General features: G+C 45.3%; 1 protein-coding gene across 1 annotated transcript; it reads right to left on the reverse strand.

Annotated features, from left to right (window-relative positions):
• Positions 1-2,890: 2,890 nt before the first annotated feature.
• Positions 2,891-17,808, reverse strand: DOC2A (double C2 domain alpha). The gene is made up of 10 exons (XM_066628884.1): positions 17,577-17,808; positions 13,191-13,270; positions 10,514-10,588; positions 7,948-8,057; positions 7,712-7,838; positions 5,407-5,466; positions 4,198-4,355; positions 3,605-3,686; positions 3,394-3,490; positions 2,891-3,030 (listed from the first exon to the last, which is right to left on the reverse strand). Exons 1-10 carry the CDS (start codon positions 17,806-17,808, stop codon positions 2,891-2,893), a joined length of 1,161 nt encoding a protein of 386 aa, XP_066484981.1.
• Between the last annotated feature and the right edge of the window lie 1,349 nt (positions 17,809-19,157).

A 19,157-nucleotide genomic window follows, 5' to 3' on the forward strand; every position in this document is an offset into this window, starting at 1 on the left:
GCTTACAAGAAATTCTGTGGAGAAGTTTATCCTTCAAAAACCACACGGGGATTCTTTTATATAAAATGGAGTCATCCCCAGAATCTTAATATTTATTGGTCTAGATGGTTTCTAATAGGGGCCCAAATGTTGCTACTCTCTGCATTGTATTTAATTTTTTTGCTACAGATATTTTATGTGGTGGTGGGATGTCTATGAGAAACCATCCAGAAATCATAAAAATGGGGAGGGGTAATCTTCAGAAATGGGGTGCGGGAGGAGAATATTGGTGCGTCAATATCTGACCGATTGGCAATTCATTTACCAATTGCCTTTAAAGAAAACAAATTTCAAATTTGACCTGACTGCAAAAAATTGCTTTTAACAATAGATGGAAGACCACGCCTCTTTTGAAGAGCTAACTCACATTTTACACAACATATTAGTTTGCCACTTGTATACTGTGTGTGTCTTGGTAAACTACATGTGGAGAGATGTGTATGTCAGACACCTTATGAGAATGGAAGACAGAAATAATTACACAAGGTGTAGAATTTCCTGTGGCAGAAAGATGTATATGAATGTATTGCAAAATAATACATGTTGGACCTTCTTATCCACGGATTTTCTATCCGTGGATTTGGCTCAACTTGAGTCTCCCAACAAACACTGAGCCAGACATGGCTCAGCCTGAAGCCTCCAAAGGTGACTGGAGCTGTGCTCTGGTTGCCTCCAGAGGCTGATCTGAGGGCTGGGCTGAGGGATGGTTTCCCCAGCCCTCCAAAGGCCTTATAAGGCCTTTAAATATCAGTTCCTGTTTTCCTCCCCGCCCCTCAGATCAGCCTCCGGAGGTGAGCCTAGCATAGCTCCGTTCACCTTATGTGGGTTAAGGTGCCTTGAACCATGGATTTAATTATCCGTAGTTTTCAGCATCCAGGAACAGAATCCCCACTGATGTGTGTGTGAAAAACTTGTAATAATTTAAAAAAAGCCCAAGATATTTTGATATTTGAGCAAGATGATTCCAGTCATGAGCAGGTTTACTGAAAAGTATGTTTAGGATTGCAGCCCACATGCAATTTGCTGTTCTCTAATGATACTTCCAGATCTGCCTGCATTGGACCTTTCACTCTGTCTACGAGTAGGGCTGGCCCTGGTCTGTAAATATGTGAGGGATGTACTCTGGAGGGTAGTCCTGGCAGATCAAAGCACCACAACTCACATCCACTGCCTGTTCTTGTGCAAGCGTAGACACATTTTCCCTTTGGACGTTGCATTGTTTAACAGAATAATTGCAGATTTCAAACTTGTCAGCTGTGAAAAATGTGAATTGGCTCCTTATCTCCAGAAGCATCTGCTTCTAACTGATAAAAGCTAGATATTGTTTCCTGACAGAATCTGAAGCAAAAACAGGGACAGCTTATTCATGGCACATTTTCCTGTGGCTCCATTTTAAAAACATGGTGGGGCTGGGGTGTAACTTAGGGCCCAATCCTAACTGCCCATATTGCCGTCACTGAGGCCCAGCGTGGTGCTAGGTGCCATAAACATGTCATAAATCATACTTATGGCACAGTGGGAGGAAGGAGTGCCGACACTAGGCCCAGTGCTGGGAGGAGGATCCCATGTGGCTGCCAGAGGAAGACCGCTGGGTGATGGTTCGGCCTTTCAGGGTAGGGGAAGGCATTCCAGAGTGAGGGAAGGGCAATCTGGGGGGAGAGTCCGGGGCAGGAGGGGGTAGGACCAGCAGGGGCCTCCTCTGCTGCATCCTATCCTCTATGTTGGGCTGAAAACCCAACACAGAGGTTCTCAAGTTTCTGCTGGCAAAATAGCTGGTGCAGACTTGAGAAAGCCCCATTGCGGGGCTGGGGGCTTTTTCGGGTGAAGGGACTGAAAGTCCCCTTCCTCCAAGGAGACCTCTGGCTGCTTACCCGCACCTGCATGATACATTGATAACAATTTTGGTGCCACTGTTCCTCCAGGCATCGGAATGCATAGGATTGGGCTTCCCCTGGCCTATCAAAAATTGGCAGGAAAGAAAGTGTGGAGGGCTTCTTTTCTCTTCAGATTTACCCATCTTCAGATGCTTCTTAGCAGGAAATTGGAAAGAAGAAATGTGTGCCCCTTTAATCCATGCAGGAAGGAGAAAGACCACACAGCCTTTTTCAAATGGTTTGTGTACAAATTGTGTACTTAGGCTGCAATTCTATGCACGCTTACCTGAGGGGAAATTAAGCCCCCTTGAGTTCAGCAGGAGTGACTTCTGAGGAAACTGCCTAGGATGGTACTGTGAATGTGAGCAAGGCCAAGGGTTACTGTGGAAAAAGGGAAAAGAGCCATTCTGCACTGTAGAAAATAATTATATAAGGGTAGGTGGGTTTTTTAAGTCTTTAAAAATGTTTTTGTCTTTTTAAAAAAATATATACTCTAAATTTCTGACCTAAATTTAGATTTACATCTAAATTTACTGCCCGTAAATAGCTTGTCCTTTAAAAAGCCAAGCCAAAAGGCGCAAGTAGTGACGTCTGAGGATTTTCATCTGCATGGAAAGACATGTTCTGGGAGTTTAGGGAGTTGAAGGACAAGTAAATGTTTTGTGATACTTCAGTGATTTTTTTTTTCTTGTGCAAGTGGCAAGCACAGTTCTGTTTATTGGGCTCCTCCTGTTCTTTCTTGGCTCTCCTGTGCTGCTCACTCCCCCACATTCCCGCAACACACCACCCAGAAGAGGGGACGGCCTCCATTTAAGCCCTTCCCTAGAGCATAATATAAATGGACACCAACAACAAGTAACTCTGAAAACGTGCAAACGTCCTCGTGCAAAGGAGGGGCCTCTTGTGCTGTGCCCCTCCCTTTTTGGCAGGCAGGCAGGGCGGAAGGATGCAGTTCTATAGACGATCCAGATGGTGCTTCAGGGGCCAAAAGTGGAGGATTCTGGGAGCTCGTTGGTGAGCGTGTGCCAGTGCTCAAGGCGACGGTCAGGGGTCTGAAGGCATGAGAGCCAGTGTTGCCGGCATTCACCAGGGGCCCCCAGACCCAGGGTCACCCCACCTGCAAAGAAGAGTGAATAAGTTCTTCTAGTTTTCAAGCAATGCCTGCTACTAAGTTTCCCTCTCCTTCCCTGAAGCACAGTTGCCCCACATGAGTTGTCCTTTCTGTAAAATAGTGAACTCATCTACACTTATAACAGTTTTAGACCAGTTTGTGTATCCTGGCTTCTTCCAAACTACCTTGGGAACTGCAGTCTGTTGTGGACTTGGGAGACCCCTCACAGAACTAAGTTCCAGGTTCCCTTGGAGATAAAGTGACTAGTAAACCTATTTTCAATTTTAGTGTAGATAGGCCTGGTACCTCTTCTTGGCCCCTCAGCCACACCATGGTAACCCCACAGCCTTCTCCCCTGCAGCTTCTCACCAATGAAGTCGTTAGATTTCCCAATGTCGTAATCCCAAACTGTTATCTCCAGGGATTTTTGACCAAGATCTGATTGTTCAATCTCGTAGAAAAAGTCCTGTAGTGGGGCACGGAAGAGCTAAAGTTAGAACCTGGGAATTTTGGCACCTCGTCCTGCCCTGGCCTTGCCTCCCAGAAAACCCAGTTACTTCACTTGTCCTCCTTCATTCACCTCATTATATTCTGGGTTCAGTGTCTTCTTCTTCACTGTGGTTTTATGCTTTGATTTCTTCTCTACATCTGGCTTCAGGTACCTGCCAAGAAACAGAGAATGAGTTTGTCTAGACAGATCATCTATCATCTTCCTTCCTTCTTGTCTCCTCCTCAAAAACACGCGCAGGGCAGTTAACAACCCTTAATGTTCTACAGAGAAGTACTGTACTAAAATACACCATGAAACTCAATAAGACATCATAAGCTCAGTGCTAAAAATATACAGAAAATATGTAACTTTGCCTAATTTGTAGGGCTGCCACAGATGAGTCTCACTGGAGTCATGAATTTTAGTTCATTATATCATCAATTTGAATCTACATAAATTTGCACATTTAACAACAGCAAAACATAAAAGGATACTTTGTTTTTAGATGACGTGCTTAAGGGGTACAGCCGTCTCATCTGGTGTTCCCGCTCCTTGCTTGAAGAGGAGGGACAGCCTCTTTTAAGATGGTACATTCTTTTTTAGTTTTGTACTTCAGCGAAACCTTAACCAATAGCAGAGCTCTCCTAGCACCTGTTTCCTCCCCCTGTGTGTACATTCCTCACGTTTTTACGTAGGGGTCTGAGTAGCCGCACACATCCATAGCAGCTAAGTGAGCACAGCGGAGAATAGACACCAGCAATCCGTGCCGTTCAGAGATGTACATGAGGGCAATCAAGATGCGTCCTCTTTCCTCCAGGGCCCAGCCAGTCGGAGGTTCTAGCTATATAGCAGGAGAAAGGCAAGACTGTTAAGTGATTTTTGTGCGAAATGCCCTCACTACAGACTTCCAAAACAAACCAATGCCATGTGACTGTTAGGTACAACATTGTCTCTTTTTCCTCATCAGATTATTGAGCTCCTGAGTCCCCTCTATCTCAAGACCTGACAGGTTCCAGTGACACCTCTGTCACCTCTTGCTTTCCACCACCCTGCCACACCTCTTAATGTTGCTGTTTTCTTTGACTGTTCCTTGCTCTTACATACTGCTGGGCCGTACATCAACTTTATGTTCCATCAATTTTACCCCTAGAACCTTTTTCTGATGCTAAAGCATAAACCTGTAAAATGTGAAGCTAAAAATATTAGTTTCCTTTCTAGCTTGTCCTTCCTCTGTATAAAGTTCTTCCCCCAACTTTGGGGCCCAAATCTTTTAATGAGCTTTTTCATGGCTATAGAGATCTGGCTCAGCTCTTCCCATTCCTAGTCCAGTACTCTAACCACTACCCCACATCAGCTCTGGAATCAAAGACATTGAGTGTCTGTCATACTAGTAACATTTGGGGAAAGATGTCCTGGACCTTTATTGAAATTAAACCAAATTTATACCCAAGAAATAATTCTCACAGAGAGAATGGGTTTATATGGGGTCTAAACTGGTACTTAGTGGGTAATACTGCAATTAATTGGGTTTTTCTGGTTCTGAGGGTGCAATCGTAACCCACTTTCCAGCACTGACATAAGGACAATTCAGCTCATAGGTAAGGAAACAAACATTCCCTTACTTTGAGGAGACCTCCATGAGTGCCCTCCAACTGCAGGATGCAGCACACGTCCCATTAGCTCAGCTGTGCCAGTGCTGGAAAGTGGGTTAAGATTTGGGCCTTACTGGTATATAATGGTTCATATTAGTCTACTTTATGCTTCAGTGGATATACTTCATCCTGTTTTTCTTGGAACATTCAGGTCAACTCTCAAGTCCTTCCCTTGGGATGTGAGAGAAATAACTGGTTGTTTAGTGAGGAGTAAGAAGTTAAAATAAAAAAAACTCTTGCCTCTCTCAGGTAGCAAGAAATTCCACGCAGAGCTGCTGTCATGGAGGAGGGAGATGCCAGCTGTTGAGGAAAGCAAGAATTTAGCAAAATATTTCCTCATCTATATGAAGATAAACTATTAGCAACTTAGGAGGAGTCAAGAAATGGGGTATGCATATGAGAGAGGCAAAAGACAATTAGGGGTGGGGGGAAAGAGAATTCTCCTTTGATACTTGGAAGGACAAAAGGGCACATGGTATAGGGAAATGGAATTCCACAGCCAATGGAATTCTAATACAGCCTGGGTTTGGCATATTGGACACATGGAAAAACCTTGTCAGATAAACTCAGTCATTCTGCACTGAATAAATTCTATAAAGTAGCCACACATTTATATTGCCTGTATGTAATTACCCACTTCTTTCCTTAGCGTATTGTGCAAGATGTTAGATGTTGAGAGAGGCAAGTAGCTGCAGGGCCTAGAAGGCTGGTTCCCTTAACCAATGAAAATTCGGGTTTATCCTCTCCCCACCCCGGCCCTCCAAATCTTCAGAGAATTATCTTCTAGACATCTCACACACTCTTTAGCAAAGTGGAATTGAGTATATAAATTATGTACAGAAAATAAGCTAAAACTTGGTTATTGGCTACAAGCTTCCCCATTCCCCATGCTGGCCATTAAATATAGTTGCTATGTTAGCGAATGTTCATAATCATTCAAACTGACTAGAAGGAATGCTGATGAGGAAAGCAGAAGATTCACTGGGCTGGGAGGGGAAATCTCTATTCTCCCACATTTTGCAGATGAAACTAGGGACGCTTTTGTAATACCACTGTTTTCCTGACAAAGTTCACTGCCTAAGTGACCCCATCCCCAGCATGACAGATAACTGAAAACACTGCTCCATCTTCTACATATTGTATTAATTTACTCTGGGACAATAGGTCTACCCTCCACTGATTTAAAAACCCAAGAGGATGTTTATTCTTTTGGTCAAAGATACAACATGGTTGTTCCAGATGGCTGCCATTCTTTGGCCAGGTAGATTGCTTTTTCAAGGCCCAGAACGGTTAGACGATGTTTCCTTAGTGGGAGTTAATGATTAGAAGATAGTTAGCAACTGCTTTGGATGGCAAAGCAATCAGAGCTTAGGGAAAGTTACAGGCCTCATTCAAATGGGAGGGGGTGTGGAGGTGTTGGGTTAGTGTAACTGAAGCAACAGCAGGGTGTAGAGTTTGGAACAAACAGGGACAGCAGTGTCACAAGCAAAGAGATTGCTGAGGGTGGCATGGGTGAAGGAGTGATTCTGGAGGTCTGATGTGGGATAGTGGATCAGCCCCCTATATACAAGTTGCTTGCCTTCATTTATCCTCTACTTACATGTTTGCAAATAAAGCAAATATTACAAAAATGCCAGGTCTCCAGTGCATTTTCCTCCCGAGGAAATCAGAGGTCTGGCCACACCGTCTCTGCTTTTTCTTACTGCCTGGGGGAAGTGGGAAATATGCAATCACAGTAATACCTCCAACAATGCAGGGGTCTGATTTGTATAAGCTGAGTACTGTCTGAAACAGCACTATAGGAGACAAGGCAAGAAACTAGCACTGATACTCCAAAATACACTGCTTAGGTTGTTGTCGATCAACCTAAGACAAACAGCACTACAGTGAAACAGCACTAAAGCAAGCAGCATTATCGGAAGTATTAATGTTATGTATTGGTGCATTCATTTTCCACTCAGGGCCTTATCCAATTTTCCAGTGACATTCCAGTGCAGTTGGAATGCAGCCCCCAAAGTAAGGGAACAAACATTTCCTTATATTGAGGAGGCCTCCCTGACTGCTTCCCCATTGCAGGATGCAGCGCACACCCTGTTGGCATGGTTGCATTAGCACTGGAAAGTTGGATAGGATTGGGCCCTTAAGTTCTAAGGGCCCTGGGTGGGGGCTGAAGCCTAAAGAATGGCAACTTTAATGATTCATGGAAACAAACTTTGAACACGGTGAAGGCAAGGACAAAATACAGGCGATGATTTAGCAGAGACCAGAAAAAGATACTGTCCCACCCTGGTCAACAGGGACAATTGAACTGTATGGGAAACCCTTCTACAGGGGTCCTGCCACAGAACCTGTGGGAGGCTGTGTGCTGCTAGGGAGTAGGACAAGAAATCCAAGGCAACTGCAGAGCCAAGCAGCTAGAGGGACCGGTGAGTTGGGATTTGTGTCTTTGGTTGCAGATCCATGAAAATGAGTAAGAGAAACCCACAGACAGATGCTGCCTGACACTGGGTTTATGGGCGTACAGCCCCTTAGGCTTGACTCTTACTGGTTGTTGCTTTTCCAAGCACAGGTTGAAGTGTCTTTTCAGGCCAGGTCGGAGGCGTCTCAGGGGAACTCGGGTCTCTCCAATGAACTCGTTGTGAGTCAGTTTGTCCTCGTCACAGACAGAGATTCTGGGAGACAAAAAGAGGAAGGATGGAGGAGCGCTGTAGTAAAGGGAACATGGAAGTGAAACAGGTGGGCTGTGGGTTGGCATTCCAGGTGGGGTGAATTGCATCTTACCTCAGAGTTTTCCGGGCCATATCCTCAGCTGTTATCCCATTGTACGTCAAGGCCTCATTCCACACAGGATTGAGGGTGTTGTGTTGGGTTCGTGTTTTCAGTTTGTTTGCCTGAAGGGGAAAAGGCATGGGGGTGAAGAGAAATGAAATGGAACACCACTATATCCCAGCAAGGACATGGATTTGAGCTATAGGCCAACTCTGATGTGGAATATGGGTGTATTTGAACTGGCTTTCTCCAGTACAAACACTAATAACTTTTAAACACTAATTTTTCCATGAAGGCTTTCACATAGCCCCCAGTCTCCATTTTCTACTGTAAGTAAACCTAAATAAATAAATGCACGTTCTTCCTCTGCTTAGACCTGCCTCTATTTCCTTCTCTTTCTCATGTTGTCTTCCTTGTGTTGCATTATAAATTGCAAGGCCCTTGGGGCAGAGCTGTTCTTTTGGACTTTGTAAATTGCCATGAAGAGTGAGGTTGCATCATCACCATCACCATCATCACCCTCCTCATCATCAATAATAATATTCCAACATCTGCTAGCATTTATTTCATAGAAGTGAATTCCATGTGTTCAGGACAATTCCTTACGCATTGTCCGGAACCAACTGTCAATCTTTGGGTACTTTGATTTAAAGGCTTGGATCCTGTTTTTGTCACATTTAAAACGAACGCATATAAATATGACAGCACAATTTACAATTAACAAAATACAGCACTAAAAATAGTAGCAAACTGTCAAAACAACAACTCAACATTAGACATAAAGCAAAAAAGCAGGAAAAAAGCAGAATCAAAACTCAACCAGCATCAAAGGCCTTCTGGAAGAGCCAGGTTTTTGCCTTGTGCTTGAAGGCGTACAGTGTAAGAGATCACCTAGCTTCTATGGGAAGGGCATTATTAGGTGATTGCCACCACCAAAAAGGCCCTGTTCTTGGTAGATGACTGCTGCTCCCCAAAAGCAAAGGCACCTGAAACACAGCCTCAGTTAACGAGTAGGGCACATGGAGAAGACACACTGGCCAGGCTGGTACCCCATCTTTGCCACTTTATTCTTATACCACTGAGCTCTTATCCCTCCCGTTGTCTCCTACGCACCCACTCACCATGTGCTATTTTATTTCCAACCTAAGGACCAACTCAGACAAAAAGAGGGAAATCCACAATCAGATCTCCTTATATTTTTTAAAATGTTAAAGCAGCCACAAAAGTGCTCTAGTTTTTATCAGTGCACTGGCACAGAGAGAAGAGAATGTATAACTCTCCTGCATTGTTTCCCAGTATAAATGTCTCTCACAATTCTGAAGCTGTTGTTAGCGTTACAGGGTAAAAAAATTTCCCAGGTACCTGTAACGTGCCTTGTATTTTTCCCTTGCAGGGCTAATCACAGCTTTGAGATGCTGTGAGTGTCATGGGGAAAGAGTTAAACCCCATTGGGCCAGCCAAGATCAGAGTCCCACTTTCCCTCTGCTGCTTTAACATAGTACTATACTGTAACTGTTTCTACTAATAGAGAACCAGTGTGATATAGGGCTGAGAGTGTTGGACTAGGCTTGAGCAGACTCAGGTTCCAATCTTTCCTCAGTCGTGAGGATAACTAAACGGTCTTGGGTCAGTAGCTATCAGTCGATATCAGGTGATATAGCTGTTACCATGCTCCTGGGCATTATGGTCTGTTATACTGTTTTTATATTATGATGCATGTTGTATAGAATGTGTGGGTGAGTGTGTAGAGTGTGATTGTTGGAATTGTTGTATATGCTTATATCTCAAAGGTGCATAAATTTCGTTGTGCTGTAGCACAATGACAATAAAGTTACTACTACTACTACTACTACTACTACTATCAGTCAGTCTTACTACTTAGGGTTGTTGTGAAGAAGAGGGGGCAGGGAGAACCACACATTGTATCCTCTGCTCCTTGGAGACAGGATGGAATTTAGGAGATGTGATCACAGATTTCCCATGTCACATCTGATTTGACCTCACAACCAGGACATGATGGTCCCATTCCTCCCTTTTGGCAATCCTACTGGGGCAACTTGTTTCCAGCTAGACCAGCGATTTTCAATCTTTTTCATCTCATGGCACATTGTGACAAGGCACTAAAATGGTCAAAGCACACCATTAGTTTTTTGACCTTTGACAAGGCACACCATGCTGCTGGTAGGGGGCTCACGTCCCCACAATTGCCACACTAACAAATGACCCTCCCCAAATTCCCACGGCACACCTGCAGACCAGGTGCAGACCATCTGCAGCACACCCATGTGCCATGGCACCAAGGTTGAAAATGGCTGAACTAGACACACAAAATCACTCCAGCTTCATACCACTTCATATCTTTGCTGATGTCCCATCCTCCCATAGGGAAACTCCCCTTGTTCCCAGTTTGAGAAACACTGCCCTGCTCCTGTTTTATCGAGAGGGAACTAGATTTTGTCCAACCTGGTCATGTGTCTAGCCTTCCTGAGGGTGACTTGTTCAGACCTGTGTATCTGTTTATTGGATTATGCTAGGCCCGGGAACTGAGACTCAACAAAGGGGAGACAAAGTTATTTACCTTGCAGGCACCTGGCAAGAGGTGCAATTTGACATAGGGGTCAGCCAGGCCATTAAAATCCATCGGCTTCAGTCCCTGAGAACAGAAAGACAGAGAGATCGGTTTCTCTTCCCTCCAAATGAAGTGGCTTTCCTTTTGCTCATTAAAATTTCAGTCATAGTCCACACACTCTCTGCCATGTGCTCGGCACTTTGGTGCTTCTGTCTCAAGGCCGCTTCATGTGCTATAAAATTCCCCCAGAGAAAGAGGCATTAGCTCAAAACCCATGTGCACACGACATGATTTTGTGCGCAGCTTTTTCGTGGCATGTGAGCTACATTCCAATCAACATTCAAATCTCAAACCAATTTCAACATGGAATTGTCTCCCAGATTGGCCTTATGTAACATGCAAATCACCTTGAGCATTTTCCCCATACACCTTGCAGAAACGAGTGTGGCCATTACTCTGGAACAGGGGTGCCCAAACCCCGGCTCGGTGGCCACCTGCGGCCCTCGGGGCCTTCCAATCCGGCCCCCAGGGAGCCCCCAGTCTCCAATGAGTATCTGGCCCTCCGGAGATTTCCTGGAGCCCATGCTGGCCTGACGCAACGCCTCTCAGTTTGAGGGCGACTGTTCAACCTCTTGTGTGAACTGTGGGATGAGGGCTCCCTCCACTACTTGCTGATTCACCTCTGTGATGCAGCATTGGCAGCAAAGGAAAGGCCAGCCTTGCTTTGTGCAATGCCTTGAGCTACTGCAAGACCGTCATTCATTCATATAAGTTCATCTCTAATATATTCATTTATGTAAATTTATTCAAATTTTAAATGTAAATTAATTCTTTTTTCCCGGCCCCCAGTACAGTGTCAGAGATATGATGTGTCCCTCCTGCCAAAATGTTTGGACACCCCTGCTCTGGAAATTAACTTTGAGACCCAAGGTAGGTGGCAGTGTAAGAAAACTTTCTCTGTATAACTATATTCCACACATTCCCTTGTAAGAAACGTACTTAAATAGAGAACCATGTGATGGGAAAAGCCAGTGTGGTGTAGTAGTTAGTGCTGGGCTTAAATGGAGGGACTAACAGCCCAGTCCCATCCTCCCCACCCTTGCTGGTGCACCCACAGCAAAAACAGGTGCGCTGTATCCAGCAGGGAGAGGTGTGGATCAGGAGGCTTCAGTGGGAAAGGGGATATAAATCCACTTACCCATGTGTAAGCCTCCCACAATGGGTCTCCTCAGATCTCCGCTTGCAATTTCGCTAGCACAAGGCCAAGGAGAGAAAGGGGCAGAGAGGCGGCTGTCAGAGGTCATAGATCTGGCATGTCCCATTGCCACTAGATTCATCCCTCCTGCAGCCTCCCTGCCCCATTCCTCCCCTGCCCGCATTCTACCCTCCCCCACTCCTCCTACTTCCCCCACCAGTTTATTTTCCTCAGCTGGAGGCTGGTGCTCCGGTGACGCATGTAGGAAGGCTACTCAGCACACAGAGGAAAGGTGCTTTACGGCTCCTTTTCAGCCACTGCTACCACCGACAGAACACAAGTTCTGCTGGCGGCTTCAACCTATAGGATTGGGTTGCGAGATTCAAGTTGCTAGTCAGCCACAAAGCTTACTGGGTAATCTTGGCCAGTCACTGCCTCTCTGATCTTATCTACTTCACAGAGTGGAAGCAGGATAAAGTAGGGGACCATGTACGTTGCCTTGAGCTCCTTGGAAAAATAGCATCAGTAAAATATGGGGTTTGGAGAGTCTAGCCTCCTTGAACACCCTTTCCAGAGGGTACCTGCTTGCCTTTGTTAATGGGAACATGGTGTTATATCACTCGAGGCTAAATTATCCCGACTCTTGGAACTCTGTGCCAGCCTTTAAAGGCGGCTCTCTTAAGATGCGCCAAACCGCTGCCAAAGCATCCTGCTAAATTGGCTTTATTGAAAAATTGCTGTGAGAGAAGTGGCACCGCCATCCATAAAAAGAAAACTAAAGCCAATGTAAACACACTCTAAACAGTTTGCAAGCCCCCCCCCTCCCCTGGGCCTGGGAAAGCAGAGAGAAAACAGAAAGAAATGGCCCCTTTCAGAGTCAGATGAGGGAGTACAAGGTGATGGGATGCGGTGGCACTGTGGATAATGGTGACTGAGGGCTGGCATTACTTTTACTGTGGTTCTGAACTGCCGCATTGTTTCCTTTGCTCCCCTCTCCCTCCTCTGTTACCATGGCAACCCCAGATGCCTGCAGATACCCAGTTGCCTGGCATGTAGCCGAGGTGCTTGAAGATGCCGCAAGCCCACCAGCTGGGAAGGAAGACGGGGTTTGTGTATGTTGGTGTGTTTGCAAGGGTAGGGGTTGCGCAAACATCGCCTGCTGAAGGCTTTGGGTTTAGTGTGCAGGTGGGTCTTTGGAGTGAGGCTAGCTGTCTTCCGGGGATTTGGCGAAGAAAGGGCCAGGAGGAAACGATCAGCTGAATGCAGAAGGCAGAGAAAGAACCAGCCCGAAATGAGCAGTGCTCGTTCCATAATGAGATTTTCTATCCCTGTGTGGTCTCTTCTATTAAAGCATGTCCCTTTATTGTGGAAGCCACACATATGCTGCAGAAAGGCAGCAGGTCTGGATCAAAAGGCCTCAACTGTGCTGGGACAGCAAGAGAGCGCTGACGTGTGTATAAGGAGCTTTTCAGGAACGAGGGGGATAATTACCTTGGCTCGTAGGATGGTGCAGTCAAGGGTGCAGCTCTCCGGATCATAAAGAACGTCAAATTCAAGGGTCCCAAGTGCCGCTAGGAAAAGGGCCAGGTGTCAAGCAGAATGAAGAAAGGAATCAATCATTCAATTACAACCATATGCCCTTCTCTCTTCCTAACAATACTCACAATCAGCCTGCAGACTGAGTTCCATCCACTGCCTACATACCTGTCTGTACCCCCCCATTCCTGTATATATTTCTTGCCCAACATGTATTTGTACATAATTTGGTGTAAAGCAAGGGCTATGTACTCTGAGCTTCACAAAAGACCAATCAAAATTCTGACCCCTCCTCTCCCAGGATTAGCTCAAATTTGGCACCAGTAACATTTGATTTTGTGGCAGACATAAACCTTTGCAAATGAGACAAATCTGCTTGTAGATGTTTATGTTGCATAATGTATTGTGCTTCTGCTTTGTCATGGAGCAGGGCTGAACAATGCATCTGCAACCTGAATACTGACCCCTGGAAATTTTATTGAATAATCTTATTAATCTGATTTCTAGTTTGAGTGTTTTCCTCCTGGAGCAAATACCATAACAGCTCTGCGGGGGAGGGGGGAGGCTATGGATCAGGACCATGGTGGGGACACAGGGTGAAAGTCTCCCTGTTCCCATGTTATGGTCCCAATCTGGATCATTTATCCCTTCCCAAATGGCTGCTATTTACTGATTAAAAAAGAATTTTGTCAGCTCTAATAACAGGCTTAACATAATGTCTAATTCAGCCCTTTTTCAGGCATCACCTATACGCTTCTGCTTCTATCTTTATGGTCATAAGGACTAGAAACTTGATGAGGTTTGATAAAAGCTGAAGTACTCAGATGAATGCTGAAATTGGTATGCAACCCACAGTTCTGAGGGGTTCCCCCTTCCATATCTGTGCAGAATGGCAGAACTCACAAAGCACTGTATCTCTATTGCTGGAGAACCAGCCGGTTTCAGGTATTCTAAAAGGGTGACACCACCAGAGATCAATTCTCCCGATCCCTATCTACATTAACTTGTAACTTATGCCTGTCTCAGGGCATGGTTGGTTTAAGAGGCCCTACAGCTAATTCTGTCTGCAGCCTACAAACCTGACCTTTCTTACTACTTCATACATTCTAAGACAGGGCCCTGGTATGGCATCAGTCCTGGAAAGTCTGTTTACATGCACTGCTGTGCACATCTATCTATAATGGTCAAATTAAACATCAAGCACGTGCTCTAACTAAATAGCAGCCAGGTTGGAACTGTGGTGTGAGAGGAGGGAAACACCAGTACTTTGCCCCCACCTTGATCTGAATGGGGGGGGGAGAGCCTATGCTGTACCTGCTATTTGTCTTAGAAGGGAAACTCCCATTGGTGCCACCATAAATGCTTAACAGCTGAACATTGGGATAGGGAGGAAAACTGCACCACTGCCCCTACTCTGGCCCTTCACTTGTTCAGCAGAACTGTGGGCACAGAATTTGCGTTCATGCAACTTTTACACACCTGGGCTTCCTCCATGCAATTTGGAGAAACAGGGTCATATGGAGAGAGTCTGCATATGTGCAGGGTTGCATGTGCTCTGTGCACAAAGGCACAGTCAATGCATAGAGATTGGGGGGTGAGTGGTGGTGCAGTCCTCCTCCCTCTCCATGTGTTCAGTTTATAGGTTGAAAGACCATGTGTAAGGGTATTCTCTCTTGGTCCACCTACTCTTGCTTGATCTGTCTATGCTTCTGTCCAGCTGGATACACAAATTGGTTTCTAAATTACTATCTTTCTATCCCCATTCACCTGTCCACCTGCACCATCTGTCTCTAGCTGCTCATCCATCCATCAATCCACACCTCTGATTCTCTCTGTCTTTCTCCCTCTGCCTCATTCTTTCTTTCCTCTCCCCATCCATTCATCTATTCTTCTGTGGGTCTCTGTGCATCTATGAGTTTGTGTGTGAGCAAGTGTATGTAGGAGAGCATATGGATTTGTGTCTTTTGTGACAAGCTGTTGTGTGAGTGAGGCTGTGAGTTTGTGTGGGTTTGTTTTTGTTAGGGGAGGTGGCTGAGTGAGCATTTGAATGCGTGAGTTTGTCCCCAGAAGTGTAAGTTCCATTCTGCCTCTCCATTCTGTCTCTCTCTGTCTCTCTCTCTGTGTGAATTGGTTCCATATGTGAGGGAAATCTTATGTTCTCAGTACCAGTGTGTTTCTTGGTGGTGGCTGGTGTTTCGGTGAGTGTAACTCTGCATTTGTGCATAAAGTGTGAATGTGGTTGCCAGTAAAGTGTACAGCATATGCAATTCTTGTGTGTGGAAACCCAGGGCAGTTGGTTAGATTGGCCTGAGTCTGTTGTCACTGATTCAGTTTTGGTCTGTTGCAGGTTTGCCAGATGTATGTCAAGACTTCGCTCTGATGAGTACGGGCTTGTGCAAGGGTTGTGAAGCCCCAGTTGTGTTTTGTCTGTGCCAATGTGGGCGGCTTGCTATCTGCATGTACATGCGCATCCCCTAGATATTGACAGCACTGTAGGTGGGTGGCAGTGTTAGAAAAAAGACTGCTGTACTGTGAGTTGTGGCACAGGGGTCACTGGCAGCATTTCACAAAACAAGGTTCTGTGTTCGAAACCTTTGAGTGTGAACCAGCACATAAGAAGAATTGTGTGGGAGAAACGGTTGGGGTGTGTGTGCATGTGCTCTCTATGCGCATAGGAGAGAGAGAATGTCTGTGTGTGAGAAAAGTGGCAAGAGAGGGCTTGGGTATCCCCGTGAATAAAGGTAACAAAGAAACTATGACTGAAACAACTCTGAAGAAGCCCCATTAAGTGGGAGTTACTTCCAAGTAAGTATACTTAAGAATGCTGCCTTGGTGTGCAATTTGTGTGCGGTCTGGTGTGTGTACAGAGTGAAGGAGGGAAAGAAAATCTCTCTCTCTCTCTCTCTCTCTCTCTCTCTCTCTCTCTCTGCATGCATGTGTGTCTCTGTGTCTGTGAGTAGGGCAGAAAACGAGAGCTTGCTTTCATGTAAGCCAGGGGTGTCCAAACATTTTGGCAGGAGGGCCACATAATCTTTCTGACACTGTGTCGGGGGCCGGGAAAAAAAGAATTAAATTACATTTAAAATTTGAATAAATTTACATAAATGAATATATTAGAGATGCAACATATGAATGAATGAAGGTCTTGCAGTAGCTCGAGGCCTATAAAAGGCCTTGCACAAAGCAAGGCCGGCCTTTTGTTTGCTGCCACTGCTGCATCACAGAAGTGAAATAGCAAGTAGTCGAGGGAGCCCTAGTCGAGGGAGCCCTAGGGAGCCCTAGTCCCACAGCTCAGGTGAGAGGTTGAACAGTCATCCTCACACTGAGAGCAGTTGTGTCAGCCAGCATGGGCTCCAGCAAGTCTCTGGAGGGCCAGAGGCTCATTGGAGACTGGGGGCACCCCGCGGGCCGGATTGGGGGCCCCTGAGGGCCTCAAGTGGCCCCCGGGCTGGGGTTTGGGCACCCCTGATGTAAGCCAATGCAATTGTGTGAACTTTGTGTGTCATGACAGTCTGTAAAAGTCTCCACACGACTGAATGTCTCTGAGTGAGAGTGTATATTTAAAGCATGTATAAATGTCTGTTTGTGAGAGAGGATGGGAAACCTGCCTGTAACAAGGGAGGGCCCAATGCTGTTCAACTTTCCAGCACCAATGCAACCCCAAGATAAGGGAACAAATGTCCTTGAGGAGGTTTCAGTGGTTGCCCCTGCCCCACACAATGCAGGATGCAGTGTATGTCCCATTGGCATGGCTGCATCAGCACTGGAAAGTTGGACAGGATTGGGTTCTGTGTGCCCATATATCAGAGAATAGCTAAACAAAGAACTATATGCACAAGCATGTGACAGAAAGTTCTCAAGGGAGTGTGAATATATGTGTAAGTAAATATGTGTACATATGTAAGCCTCTGGGAGGGGACCAGGCTTTCTGATTTGAGCCATTGCATGATAAACATGTGACAGCAATGTGCTTTATGTGTGTGTGAGAAATGAAGAATGTTTGAGAGTGTGTTTTAGTGTGTGTGTGTGAGAGAGAGAGAGAGAGAGAGAGAGAGAGAGAGAGAGAGAGTACATAAGAGTGTGAAGGTAAGATTGTGTGTACTTTGTGCATCTGTCTATAGGTGTATGTGTGAAAACATCCCACAAATGTGTAAAAATGTGTACATGAAAATCTGCATGTGAAATGGTGATCAGTGAGAGAGATTTTGCATGTGTAATATGTATGCCTGAAATGTGGGTTGTGGGCCAGTGAGCTCTCTGTTTGTAGAACAGATTGCTTGATCCAGAATGCTGGGGTTCCCTTCACTGTGTGGGATGTGGGGTGGCAGAGATCACACTCACTGTTCTCATCAGAATCATAGCCATCCGTTGATTCCCCTTCTCCACTTCCAGGGGGCACATTGGTTGCCCCCTGACTCCTCATTTTATCCCGAGTGGTCAGTGCTTCCTCCAGCCCAGGATGTGGAAAGTAAGCAGAGATCTGGGCAATGGGTCGGATTGGCCCTGGAGACACATCAATGGCCATGTGCTCCCGGATAGGGACTGGAGCACGCTCTCCACGGCGGACTGTCATTGGACGTGTAGGGATGTAAATTTGCACTGTGGAAAAAGAAAGAGACATTTATTGTGATTCATGTTTTTGCCCAATTGTAGGTTGATTTTGATGGCTTTGGTTGAAAAATCTGAACTACAAGATTGGCAATTCCCTTCCTTTAATTAAAGCAAATAGAAATCTCAGCTTGCTTTTGGCCTGAATTTTTCCTAATTTCTAGAAGAAATTTCTTCTTTGGCAGAATATGCGACATGTTAAAGTGGAATATATTGAGTATATATAGCTATTTCTGGTGGGAGGAAAAATAAGAAACCTAGTTGAAAATTTCATTATTTTCTTGGCAGAAAATCATGTCCAGATTTCAGATTTTGTGAAGAATATTATCACTGTATTGGCAGAAAAATTCATCTTTACTTAGCAGAAAATATTCTCCACTTGAGCACAACTACCTTGAACTAGAAATAGCTTGGTAGTATAAGTTATGAGGTGGTGGTCAATTTAGATAACCCAGTTTATAGGAGTTATAAGAGTATTGGCCACTCTGATGTTATCTGTTTGGATTCAGAGACATGCGCACAGAAGATGGCTGCCATGATATGTCATCACAGTCAGTATCCAAAGGCCAAGAAGCATGCCTGAGAGATCACACATCATGTTCATGCTTTGTGGAGGCTCATAGCTCTGTGGTAGAGCATGCAATTTGCATACCAAAGGTTCCAGGTTCAATTCCTGGTATCTCTGGTTAAAGAGTCTTAGGTGACAAAGCCAGGAAAGATGTTTACCTGGGATACTGGCAAGCCACAGCCAATCAGAATAGATGATACTGGCATCGATGGTCTGGCTCAGTATAATGTAATGTCACATGTTCATATCTGTGGTATGCAAATTTTCCACTTGTTTACTATTTATCTATGTGTGAAGGAGAGAAGTCTCTCCTTCACACATGCACACACAGTCAAGGCAGAAGTACACTGGTGGTAGCTCTATGCTTTTGGAAGCCTTTCAGCACAGCATCATCAGTGGGGGCTCATAAATGTCGAGGATGTGGATTCTTTGGCTGACCTGGGGCCTTTGGGCCCTTTACCACCCTCTGCAGCTGGCCACAGGCTATGCAGTAGAGGTGTGAGAACCTAAGAATCAGAACAAACGCCCATTTAGTCTGGCATGTGATTCCCACAGTGAGCAAACAGATGCTTTCAGAAAGCCCATAAAGACATTGGACGTCCCCCTGCTTCTTTAATGGTATAGTGCCACTGAGTCTGGAGGTTTCATTTAGACATCGTGGTAATAGCAATTGACAGACTGATCCTCCATAAATTTGTCCAATCCACTTTTAAAGGAATGACGAGACGAAAACTCAGAGGTGCACA

This window comes from Tiliqua scincoides, chromosome 5 (genome assembly GCF_035046505.1).
Source record: "Tiliqua scincoides isolate rTilSci1 chromosome 5, rTilSci1.hap2, whole genome shotgun sequence".
NCBI classification, from domain to species: Eukaryota; Metazoa; Chordata; class Lepidosauria; order Squamata; family Scincidae; genus Tiliqua; species Tiliqua scincoides.